The 13,615-nt window shown below is 46.1% G+C and overlaps 1 protein-coding gene across 1 annotated transcript; it reads left to right on the top strand.

The window, feature by feature from the left end:
- The first annotated feature begins 1,778 nt into the window (after positions 1-1,778).
- Positions 1,779-13,375, top strand: LOC144727793 (uncharacterized). The gene is made up of 5 exons (XM_078606905.1): positions 1,779-2,787; positions 8,077-8,081; positions 10,406-10,487; positions 10,735-10,912; positions 13,215-13,375. Exons 1-5 carry the CDS (start codon positions 2,134-2,136, stop codon positions 13,373-13,375), a joined length of 1,080 nt encoding a protein of 359 aa, XP_078463031.1. The 5' UTR covers positions 1,779-2,133.
- Positions 13,376-13,615: the final 240 nt, after the last annotated feature.

The raw sequence follows: 13,615 nt of genomic DNA, 5'->3' as shown, positions 1-13,615 counted from the left end.
GTATTATAATGACTCTTCATAATCCTCTGAACCTGCACTTCACAATCTACACTGAAGCGAGGCGAACGTGCGTTAAGTCCACGAAGTTGCCATTTCTTTTCAAGACTTCAATACAAATGGGAATTCTCTGGAAATTGGGAGCAGAGCCGTTCCTCTGGGGTACGGCGTATCAGGGCGACCGTCCTGGGCCCCGTGCTTTGGGGGGCCCCGCGCTTCGACATCACGGTGACGGCCCTGATTGGGAGCAATTATAAATATAATAATAAATTACCCCTAAATACTTTAAATATTTGAGACGTTGCTATAATACGCTTCAATGCAAGTGGCCCAGTGATACATTATATTTAATATTCATTATAAGTGATACATTCAACATTTTATAAAGTAGTGCGGCAGCGGCTTTGGGAGATGACCATCTAACAGCGGATTGAACGTGGTTGGTGGTGATTAAGGGGTGAATTAAAAAATACTCTTCACTATGAGCGTTAAGTGGCTCCAACTGACTATAAGTGCTGTACATGTACAGCCCTTTAGACAATCCACTGCTGGATGAGGGCCTCCCCACGCTGTGTGTGTCGTATGTAATCTATGTTGAACTTCTTTCACACCCCGCTTATCCAACCGTGAGGGCAATTTGACCATACTTCACCACACTGCGTAAGTGCGGGTTGGTGAAAGCGGGTAGCATAGACGTATAAGATATATAGTACAACGGCGTATTTTGCTGCAACTCTGACAACTTTAAGCATTCTACATGTATATTTGTTGTGTGTGGACGTTATCATGGTTAATTAAATATCATGGTTAATTAATCGCAAGCAAGGTGCCCTGAGAGCAGAGTAATAAAACACTTAACAAGTTAAATTTCGATTTAAAGCTTTCGTGACTGCAGGGATTCATCTTCTTGGTTCTTTCGGTAAAGTCACGTAGAATTGAAATAATAAAATAATAAAAATAAAACATGAAATAATTCTCACGACGTTTCGGCCACAACGCAAGTAGCCGTCCTCAGGTGGAGAACAGGTCTGCCGAGGAGACAGAGTCTGAATTAATAAGTTATACATTCCAGCCGTTCTCAATCCACCACTGGATAAAGGCCACCCCGTGCCGTGTCGGTCACGGGGCTGTTATTGATCTTACTTCACCACGATGGTCAAGCGTGGTGGGTCTGAGCCCACCCCCTCCCCCTAGGACCGATTTAGATATGACTCAACACTGATGGGTCGGGAATCCAACTCTGCTCGGCGGTGCAGTGGTTAGCAACGCGCTAACCACTGCACCACCGCCTCTACCCCCCCCCCCCACTATTCTGCATACGTGCCGTGGGACATCTGAGCCAAACAATTTTTTGGACGAAGACTTCCGCACGCCGGATCCGTCGTGGGGGTGTGTGGCTGTTTGGCAACGCTTACCCCACTCTGGTCCGTGCGGATTGGCAAAGTGAGTGGTGGTGGGTGGGTGGGAGGGGGGTGGTGCGCACAGAATCGGTTCGGATGATGATTGTCACCGATGACGCTCGTGGCCCTGATGCGGGTATCGAACTTGGGCAGTTTGGGGTTCGTTGCGCTGCGCGCTACCCCCCACCCCACCGTGCGTTCCGCCGCTCCACCGCAAAGCGATAGACGGCGGTGGAGGAGCGTACCGAGACGTCACCCCGTGGCTGGCCTCACACACGTGTCTGATGATGAATCCACGTGGAGCCGTGCTACGCTCGCCCGGCCAGCCCCATCTATATATTGACCTCCCCCCACTGAGCTCCCAGCGGCAGTGAACGCAAGCCCTCCCCGCCACCGGGACCCCCTCTCTCTCTCTTCACAATCCCTCTCTTAGAGAAAGTCTCTGCACGTGCGTGCGTGTGTGTGGGGCTAAAACCACGGCACAACCGGCGTCGCACCACTCTCTAGAATCGCACCGCGGATGCTCTATCGTTGAGATCATCGTCAACATTTACTATCGTTAACAGCCTCATCGTTATTGTCATCACTCCAACGATCGGCAGCAGTATCACGATCATTTGTGCCATCACCACTGTCATCATCAGCACCGTTATCGCTACCACCATCAGCATTGTCATTATCATCACGATCAGCATCACCAGCAGCAGCATCATCCCTCTCGCGTTTGAATGCAGCCATGTTCCGCGCCGCGCTGTACCAAAGCCCCTTGCTTCAGAACGACCTACAGCTGCAGTCCGTGGCCGCTGCTGCAGCAGCTGCTGCTGGCTATGCGGGAGACAGCAACAGCAGCGGCGCTTCCGAGGAAGACATCGGTGACTGCAACAACCCTGGCCAAGACGACTTGAGCTGCAAGGAGTCGGCAAGACGCGCGCATCAGTGGAGCAGCACGAGCCTGCATCTGCAACACAATCATAACCATCATCATCAGCAGCAGCATCATCATCAGCAGCAGCAACAGCAGCAGGAGGTGATGGTGCCGTGCGGACCGCAGAGGCGAGCGGCCAATGCCCGCGAGAGGGACCGAACGCAATCCGTGAATTCCGCTTTCACTGCTCTGCGGACTCTCATCCCCACCGAGCCGGCCGACAGGAAACTCTCAAAGCTGGAGACGCTGCTGCTGGCATCAAGCTACATCGCGCACCTGGGCAACACCTTGCTGGCTGGGCAGCCTTGCGGGCAGCAGCAGCAGCACGGCGGAGGAGGAGGGGGAGGCGTGCAGGTCACCCGAGCGATGCAAGGATCGACAGCGGCGGCGGCGACCGCGGCGAGTATCTGCGCAGGGGAGCCGCGAATTATCTGCACCTTCTGTCTGAGTGACCAGCGCCGAGTGGTGAGATGAAGCCCTCACACGCGGTGCGGATTTCTATGAGTCGCTGTGTGCTGTCAGGAGTGCCGTAATGACGAACGGGAAGAAGGGCACGGGACCGGGTTCTGATTCATATTCTTAGGTTTTTTCGGTAAAGTCACGTAGGTAAAAATTTAAAATTAATGAAAGTAAAATAAAATAAAAATAAAATAAAAATCACGACGTTTCGGAGGCAACACAAGCTTCCGTCTTCAGGTGGAACCGTCACAGCCACGACAGCTGTATCAAGTAAATGAGAGATTACAAGAGCTACCACTCCGTATATATAATGATTGAAGAGGGGAAGGGCCAAGTACGGCACACTTTTATAAATATGGTAAGGTGAGGCTTAAGACTAAGAATAGACTGCATAACAAAAGACTGAGCCTTTGTTATGGAGAGGTGCGGTTTGTGACTACGACTAGCCTACATACCAAAAGTGTGAAAAAAGAAAAAACTAAACCTGGTAAAACAAAACTGGCTGTCTATCAATAACCTGTAATAGTTGTCTGTCAAATAAGACGGTCCAAATAAGTGTAGTTAAATCTTTTTTGCATGGTTAATCACATCTTTCCAATGCATTTGCCCACCGTTGATGTTGGCCGTGGCCTGGGGAATGTCGAATTCGGGTCACCGGGTTCATAGCGCACCGCGCAAAACGTCCCATCGCGCCACCGAGTCATCCCGAATTTTTTGTGTGCGAACATTTAGTGCTTGGAGGTTTAGTAATAGGGTTTTTACCCTTTCAACTGGTACAAAAACTGACACCCTTTATACAAGGAATCATGTTTGCAATAACCACAAGCAGTCAAAATGCAAACAAAAAGAAACAACTCTGATAATGATATGCACTGTCCTTGAAGTTGATCCCTTGTATAAAGGTGTGAGTTTTTGTACCAGTTGAAAGGGTAAAAACCTATTACTATATTTTGCCACTGGTAAAGAAGATGTCTCATAGTGTAAATGCTTGGAGGTTGTTTGGCCATACTTCGCCACGCTGGTCACTGTGGCTTATGGGAAGTTGGGCTCAGGAGGCGTTAAGTTATCACCGATGTTAGCCGTGAACAACCCCCGTGACCGACACGGCATGGGGAGGGGGTCATCTAGCAGTGGATTGACATTGGGCTGAAAGTGAGTCGTGCTTGCAGTAGAGGCGGTGGGGCAGTGGTTACCGCGCTGTGTTACGAACTCGGCGACCCGAGTTCGATTCCCCGCTACGGATAGAATCAGTGGTGAGTGGAGTGATATCTGAGCAAGGTCCTGGACGCATTGACAGTCGATTGAAAAGAAGTATGCAAATTATTTGTAAATGTGTTAGTGCTTGAGGGAAATGTGTTTGTGTGTTCACATGTTTTCACCTCTGTGTGCGTCCATGCTTAACTGAAAAGGTGAACCTGGAGGGCATTGCAATGGTGCACATGTTTTACGAACATTGTCTTTTACCACAAAATATACAACTCACGTTTCGAGCAATTATCCCGCTTCAGATCCTTCTTGGGACTCCATAGTCAGGGCCATTACCCGATAATGTTAAGCTGTTGTTGTTTCTTTACGTTACAAGACGGGACAAATCGTGTGCGATTTTTAATTGAAGGTTGAGTGAACGATGCATGTGAATGCCATGTTTGTGTGTACACCTGTGCTTAAATGTTTCAATACCACACTACTAATTGTCAAACTTCATACGTACACACATTATATAAGGTTGCTGACCGACTTGTCTCAAACTTTTTGATAAGTGCTTCGTATAATTATAGTACAGTATTGTTGTTTACTAGTTCTTGTGAATGTGTGTGCAACTAACACTTCTAAGCATACACATTTGACTAATTAACACAAATGTTACCACTTGTGAACACACGTTTTTGTGAGGCGTTAGATTCGTTGTAATAAGTTACATAAACCGTGTAAAGGTGCTTGAGACTCATTCGTCATTCCCGCAATCTGATTGACAGTCTGTATGTTGTCGATGGTAGAGGAACCTTTTTAGACCTATGCCTGATCACCTGCTTGCAATGATGATGACTACGATATATACACGGTCGAAATAGTATAGGGCCTACGCAAAGAGCATTTTAGTAATCTCATACAATACATCGCTAACTAATTGTTTTATAACAGTTAAGAGGTCTGTATGTCCTATCATCATCAGCAGCAGCCATGGTCAATCCACTGCTGCATGAATGCCACAATCCGTCTCGTCCCTGCACATCGCTCCATCTCCGCAGCGGTGTGACCTCAACATAACAACAATACGTTCGTATAGTGAGTGGGTTTGTGTTTACGATGGACAGCCGGTAATACTTCAAATTTGGGAACTATAAAACGATCATGGAATAATGATGCAACTTTCAATGTAGATATATATGCATCAATATACAGTACACATCGTACACCGTTAAAGCAAAACAGAAATACATTAATTTCTCTGTCCCATCTCCCCAAAAAATTAAATGTTTGTTTAGCCTCATCGGCATTTGTTCTAAGTATAAAAACATGAAACATTTGACCGGTTTTGACCTTCTAGGTCTCATCAGCAGAGTCAGGCTTCCGGAACAAATGTCGCTGGTTCACCAGATGTTATTGGTCAGAGCACAATCTCTAAACGATGGGGCCCTGTCGATGCAACATGCAAGCATGTGAATAATACAATACCTACATTGTACATGCACATTTAAATATTAAAAGGGTTACGCAAAGTGTCCCGATAATTATAATTTGGCAGTTAAATCTTGACTTAAAGCTTTCGTGACTGCAGGAATTCATATTCTTTGGGTCTTTCGGTAAAGTCATGTAGAGAGGTTCAAAGAAAATAACAAAAAACAAAGACTACGACGTTTCGATCGCAACACAAGTGGTTGTTTTCTTTGAACCTATCTACGTGACTTTACCGAAAGACCCAAATAATATACTTTGGCAATTGACTACAACATTTTATGCGGTTATTGCAATTTGTAACGTCCTATTATATTTAATACATCACTGAATATATTGTCTTTTAATTTAACTTAGCTATATTCTTCACAACAACTCTAATGAATATTTAAGTTGTGTATCACGATGTAACTTTTTGCGCCCAACTGACAACCGATATTGTAAGGGGTTAGGGTCAAGGCCGTAGCCATGGAGTCAACATTGGGGGGGGACCAAATCTTTCAGGGGGTCTGGGGGTACATCCCCAGAAAAAAATTCGAAATTTGAAAACTAATTTCCTGCCTAAAATAACAAAAAATCACTAACACACAGGATGGACTTTTATTTATTTTTTACAATAATGTCTAATTGTGTATTGTATTCCATTGTTCTGGTTTTTTTTACCTTTTATTGTTTAATTGTATGTAATGGCAGAGATTAGGAATTAATAAAGTACAACCATAAACACAATCATATAAAACACAAATCTATTTTATAGCAATATATTGGGGGGGACATTTTGAGCATATTTGAATATTGGGGGGGGGGATGTGTCCCCCCCCCCCCCCCCAATATATATTATAATATATATTTTATAATATTTTATAATATATTATAATTACGGCCGTGGTTAGGGTCCTTGCCTATAATGACAAGCATTTCACCAGCATTGATTCAAGCAAGCCTGACTGATGAGACACTGTCGAAACCGGCCTAGAGTTTGCTTGTCTTGTTGCTGCTGTTATAATTCACTACCATAAGGAAGGCCATGCGGCTGATGCGTTGTTTAAGAAATACATGATTTTTTATTTACAGAGACGGAGACATACTCCGTATTTATCTTATTATTCAAATGTAACGATTATACGAACAATATAGTGTGTGTTAGTATCACAGAGCTCAACATTACATAGTTCAAATGTGCGCCTGCTCAAGCGCTAAAGTTTTTAGCTTATTTTATATGAGGATACGAGGATATTCGTTCCATTTAAAAGCGCTCTTCAATGTCCCAGCATGCTCATGGCAGTCGGGCTCATGACACGGTGAAGGTGCTGAGTGGTACACATGGCCACGTAACGCTTGGGAAGCCCTGTAAGGGATACAATATGGGCTGATATCATCAACATCATCACCACCACCATATGGGCTACTATCAATGTGGGCTGATATCATCATAATAATCAATTAGTAATCATCAATAATACACATTAATCGCCATCATCATTAGCGTCTTCATTAACATCACCATTATTAATAATACACATTAATTATCAGTAATTAATAATGCTCAGTCATACATATTCATATTAATCATAATAATTCATGACACACATCTACCATGATAATCCATCCATCATCTTCATGATCGATTATAAAACTAATTATCAGACATCAATCATCGTAACACTCTACATCAAACAAAATCGTTTATGAACGATTGACAATCATATATCCGCATCATCACGTTCATATATCGATCAACAATCAACGTCATCATCGTCATCATCATAACACGCAATCCAATCATCATCACGTTCATATATCAATAAATAATCAACGTCATCATCATCATCATCATCATAACACGCAATCCAATCATCATCACGTTCATATATCAATAAATAATCAACGTCATCATCATCATCATCATAACACGCAATCCAATCATCATCACGTTCATATATCAATAAATAATCAACGTCATCATCATCATCATAACACGCAATCCAATCATCATCACGATCACGGCAGTCGGTTGGCACACGTGTCTACAGCTCGTTTGTCTTCACGTAACGCCAGGGGTTTTCTCCCAAACAACTTCCCACAGCTGCCACCGTGACACGGGGCACCCCATTAGCCCCGGGAGGGTGATGATCCAAATCCTCCCCTCCCGTGCCTAACCACACTCGACCCAGATCCATTGCAATAACAATTACCCAGTTATTAATTAGAGCCCCCGCCAAAGAGAGAGTGTGTGCGCGTGTTTATCTCTGTGTGTATCATTCATGGTGGGGGGATCTCAGAAACCAGTCTATGGATTTTTAAAATTAGCTCATTTGTGTTTGCCTCGCCTCAGTCGGTTCTCCGTCCATTGAAATCTGAGCTCAGTCTGTAGGATGATTTACATGTGCATTTGTGTGACCTAAGGTGACCCGTGGGGGTGTGGAAGCACTGCAGTGTCAGAGGTTAGGAATATAATACTGAGCGGCCAAGCGCTGCATGCCTATAGGGATGTACAGATGTTTAATACATAACACCAACGGCGAATTACATGTACGTAGTATTATGTAAATATAACATGCATGGCGTATATAGTGTAATTCTCATTTGTTAATAAAATGCTGCGTCGGTTGTGGTCAGCGCAGGTTGGTAAAGGAGGAGGCTCAGGACCTGTTGAGACATCAACAGTTTGTTGTGGCCGGCAGTCAAACTCAGGTCGGCGGCTTTCATGGCGCAATGCGCCAACCACTGCACCACTGAGCCCCCTGTAGCGTGACATACAAAGTCAAACATGCCTGGATGTCGTCGTCATACTTTTCAATGTGGACTCATGCATATGGTCAAGAATAATAACGGAATGACATCCAAGGAACGGAACACGCGTCCGAGCGGCCATACATTTAGGAGATAGAGTAATGAAATCGGCTCGTGTGTATCGCTTGGGTGGGCCCTCATCCAGCAGTGGACTGACCTTGGCTGATGATGATGACGATGGATGTATTAATTCATATCAGTATTCTGCTTGGGGAGCGGTGGTGCAGCGGTTAAGCTCACTGCGCGACGAACCCGGCCACCCGAGTTCGATTCCCGCCCACGGCCACGAACACCAGAGACGATTATCTGAACCGGTTCTGGGCCGCACCTAGGTCGACTCAGCCTCAAATAAGTACCTGGTGAGGTGTGTGTGTGTGGAACATAGCCACTGGGGAGGAGACAAATGTGGCACTTGCCCTCGAAGTCTGTTAAGACGATGCGAGAGTTCTTTGTCTTCTTCGTCATGAACATTCGGTACACTTTGTTGCGCCCGCTGCTTTGTCTTTCGTTCGCGGATCTCTCCCCTCGCTGTTTGTGAACCCCGCACTGGAACCACTATGGGCTGGGTTCACCAGGGGGCACTGACGACACGTGGGAGACACACCTTGCTGTGAGCTCCGCCGTGTATATCGTGCACAGGGCAAAGGGCAAAGCAATCGATCCAACTCTCTGTAGATCGGTGTTCTTCATTGCCATTGGCGGCCCTTGGTGGCCTTCAGTGCGGCCTCTGATGTGCGGCCCCCCCGACGATACACGAATGTGAAAAGACCCCGCCATCATGCTGTCGAACCCCAATGGTTTCAAACGTGTGGCGGCCTGCACACACTGATGTCTTATCGGCGAAAGAGGCCCCACCTCTGAAAATCGGTGAAGAACACAGCTCTGTAGGGTGTTGTGAACATTGGGTTAGTTTCAATGTTCACAGCCGCCAACATGGTCACCATCATCATCGTCGGTCGTGGACATTTGCAAGCCAGTCCTCGTGTCAGTCGTCTGGGTACTGCTGGCCCGTGCACCCTGGTTGCAGTTGCACCGCCTGCACACTCGATAGCTACGCCACTCTAACCGGTCTCCCACTGATAAGTCAACGGTGCTTCAGTTTACACATTTACACAATGCGCATGTATTTTACGGAGTCGAGTACGGTGGTCCGGCTATAGACTGGACTCGCGTGTTTTGCGGTACAAGACCACCCGTAACGTAGTCTCACACCGCCACTAGACAATCTCAGGTCATACACACCCCATTCTCACGGGAGATTTGATAGTAACAAAAAAAATTGATGTACCAATCAATGAAAGCATTAATGATGTCTCACGGAGAACACACATTTCATGAGATGGAAAGTTTTATTTTAATGTCAAACGCAAAAACATCAATCTCTTTTAATTACAACACCTGTTTTAAAGCAGGTAAATGCAAAATTGCTTTTATTAATTTGTCGTACAGTATAACGTTTACATAAGTACACGGGGATTGGAGCGGTGGTGCAGCGGTTGGAACACTGCAAGATTCAGATGGCGAGTCCGGTACCGTGCTACGGCTACCATCAGTGGCGAGTGAAATCTCAACGGATCTTGGCCCCTTTGCCACTTTCACCAGCCCACACTGACCAGCATGGTGAAGTATGGTCAAGCAACCCCCAAGACCGAAAATAATTGGAAAGGCCACCATCTTCCAGTGCATTGAGAAAGGGGGGGGGGGGGGCTGTCATTTAATAATATTATTGTTTCGTAAGTGTATTGGTATCTGCATCGTTCATTATAATGATGATTGCGAGAAAATATGTTTTTCGTGTTTGTAGTGTTCCTGTGTACATTTACACGCTCTTTTAAAACGCTAATTAACTCGCCGTACGTCAACAACAGCGATGTATTTTGCTTTTGCCATGTGATTGCTCTTCGTACGCGTGGCGCGGTGCGTTTGGGTCAGATCGCTTGAGCATCTGCGCTGAACTGATTGACACCGAGTTTTGTACAAGTCTTCCTTGCCAAAGGACAATTTGAAGGCCTCACTCTGAAACAATGGCATAGGAATGGCAACCGATAGCACAAGAGTCAAAACGCACGTCCACGCCTTTGGTGACACAACTGCAGCCGCGGTAAAGTGTCTTTGTGTCTGTTGCATGTGTGTGTGTTTGTGGGTTTCTTGGCAGGGCAGGGATGCTCCTAGAAAAGGCTGCAGCCAGCGATGACCTGGACGGACGCTACCTTTCTCGGAAACCCACGGCAATTTGCGTACGCTCGCAAATAGAGAGGAAGGTATAAAATGTTGACGCAACGGACTCCCGTGACACACGGTACCGCACCGCGGGTGATCGCGAACGCGCGTGCATCTTTGTCACCACCCAAGCGGCGTTGCTGCCGAGTGCGCAGGCGGTGCAATTGCACCGGGGCCCCGTGGGCTTGACGGGCCCCAAATTCTGAGATACGAAGAAGGGAAAAGGCGGACACATGGAGGGCCCCATTTCACTGCTTGCGCCAGGGCCCGTGCCAACCACGCTACACGCGCTACTGGGTGACCCCTAACGGTGCATTGGGTCAAGTGATCCTCCTGCCGTGGACATTTGAACCTCCGTCTGTTGGAGCCGGCACTAAGAGCCCTTCTACAGTGAACGACACTTCCTGGAGGACCTCTGACGTGCGTGAGAAACCTGCCCTGCGTACCATCGCAGACTGACGAAGTACAACAACAACAAAAACCCTGCAACGCATGTTGGCCAAGCGCTGGAACAAAGTGTGCCTGTGCACGGCCGCGGATTTTTTCCTTCGTCTTCTGATTTATTTGCTGTTCCATTGTCGCCAGCGACAACTTTCCCCCGGCTTCAGCCGGTGGCGGTTATCCCGATGATCAGCTGGCTGATTTATAGGTCGCGAGGTTTTTAAGTGCTTCATGTTACCTGACGTGGAACGATGATTGACGTCGCTATTCAATCGTGTTGTTTTGAATGCGATGGTTCTGGTAGTCCAATGTTGTCGTGCCTGACTTGCCTCTGCAATAAAATATACAAGTCCTGTTTAGTACAAGAAGCTCTGCCACCTGCCAGGGAACACTTGCCCGAGTGTGCGAGTGGGCCTTAAAACGCCAGGTGCTCGGACCGTTTCACAGTAAACATTAAGAAACAAACTTGTCTGGGATTTTTGGCCCAACACTTTATGTTTGAGGTTTTATTAGGTTTGAGTGAAGTGGTTTACGAACAGATGGGTCACATATGCCCCTGAAGAGGCGGGACCTGTCATCATGGGGTGCCAGCTAATATATTGCGCAACGTCGATTCCCACATCATCATAAAAGTAAAAACTACCTTTTGGCGATAATGTAATCGTACACTCGGTTTAACTCCTCCTCCCTCATTCCGATGTCACAGAGTAGATCGAAGTTCACAGGTGTGCGGTTTGTCATCGCCTGCTTTGTTAAAGCAATACTAACAATACACGTGTCTTTTCGTACAGCTGAGTTGAGAAGCTTACTGCCGAGATAACTTGCAAACAGCTTAATTGGACTAACGTTTACCAATAATGAAAAACTAACGGAATTGATGGAAAGGTGGCTGAAAGTATGGAAAAGGAGAAGGAATTAGTTTTTTAAAAAATTGGGGCGAGGGGGGGGGATAACAACTAGCCTCTCTTTCTGTGGAAATTTAAATACCCTTGGACCAAAGTTTAAGCTGAAAACGTTTAGTCTCCCTTGGTGATTGGGAAAAGAAAAAACAAGAGTTATGGCTCTGCTACCAAATCATCACAGCCCATTAAAGCCCGGAGCAGTGCTCTTTGTCGAAAGAATTCAAGCTGAAAACAACACGAATCTCAAACTGCTGCTGGGAATCCAAACTGCGCAGTGATAAATTGTGCGGGTTCTGGGAACAGAGGGATTCGGAAAGGCTCTGCCAGTGTGGCCAAGTATCGGACTCAGTGGCACACTGTAACATAAGTTTTCCATCTTGGGCCAAATTTTGAGAGATAAAAAAAATGAAGAGATGTCCTCAAGTGTGCTGTTAATATCTTTCCTGGCTTTACAGAACATTATTATTTTTATTTGGTTAAAAAGGATCCCTTTGGCAATATAGTTGAGGCAAATATCTTTAGCGAGCAGTCTCGCAATGGGATTTGAACGCATTGCTTTATGTTCACGAGAAAAACGGTTTGCTTACACAGGAATTCCAAAACCTTCACCACCCGAACATTGGTCTACCTTTCCATGTTTACCGATCTTTTCCAGCGAAATTGCCGAAGGTCGTTACAATCCCAACATCTGACAGGTGGTAAACGTGGGGGATAGAATGTGAAGCTCGTTGAGTTGGAGAAGCATTGTGAAAATTCATCCTGACATAGAAAACTAAAGTAAATTGTGCACAGGTTGCACAACTCGATTATATAAAGTGATTAAGCATTCATTAAAATATATTGTGAAATCAGCCAGGCCCCCATAGTTCTTCTTATGGGATAACACAATTACATTATTTACAACAACAACAACAAATCCACTTGCAACTACTTAAAACGTAACACAAATGGATTATGATCAATTAAATTTGTCAAATTCTTAGGTTTTTTCGGTAAAGTCACGTAGGTAACATTTTTTACGTTAATAAAAGTAAAATACAAATAAAAGTAAAATAAAATAAAAATCACGACGTGATTTTTATTTTATTTGTATTTTACTTTAATTAATTTAAATTTTTTTACCTACGTGACTTTACCGAAAAAAACCTAAGAATATGAATCCTTGCAGTCACGAAAGCTTCAAATCTAGAATCAATTTGTCAAAGTTGATTGACAGAAATGCATGCAATCATTTCAGTGCAACACTTTAGTTTGCCTCGAATAGTTGACTTTGGAATGTCCGCGCATTTATTTGCGCGCGATGCCCTAAACCTACCCAGCGCGTGACTTCATTTCAACACGGCCTCGACCGCCAATACGGGGCCCGACGCTTTAAAATGACCCGCTTTGTCTTGCTTTTAGCGCCCGTTCCACCAGAGTCAAATGCCCTTTCCAGCGCTCACAGGTCGCTCGCTGCGAGATTTTTGCACAGCGCAGGGGGACTTCGTCGGGCACGGTCGGCCTCCGCGCAGTCGTCCAGCATCGTGGCTCACCGCCACGTGGCCAGCTTCAACAACCCTTGACCTGCCGACTTTGGGTGCCGAAGTCGATGCGGGAGTCGATCCACGTGGTCCGCCCCGCGACTGCTGCCCCCCCCCCCCCCCCGTGGAGAGTTGTCCCACTCGTCTCGAGGCCCACGCCGATCTCAGCACACAGGGCGTCGTCACTGTCGCCGTCGTCGCTGCCGCGTCTCCTCTGGCGTGGTCGCGACCCCAGTTCCGTTGACGCTCACGGGCCAACACCGGTGACGATTCGCTGAACTG

The sequence above is a fragment of the Lampetra planeri genome, chromosome 26 (assembly GCF_965212315.1).
Source record: "Lampetra planeri chromosome 26, kcLamPlan1.2.h2, whole genome shotgun sequence".
Lineage (NCBI taxonomy): Eukaryota > Metazoa > Chordata > Hyperoartia > Petromyzontiformes > Petromyzontidae > Lampetra > Lampetra planeri.
This window is presented reverse-complemented; position numbering and strand designations above follow the sequence as displayed.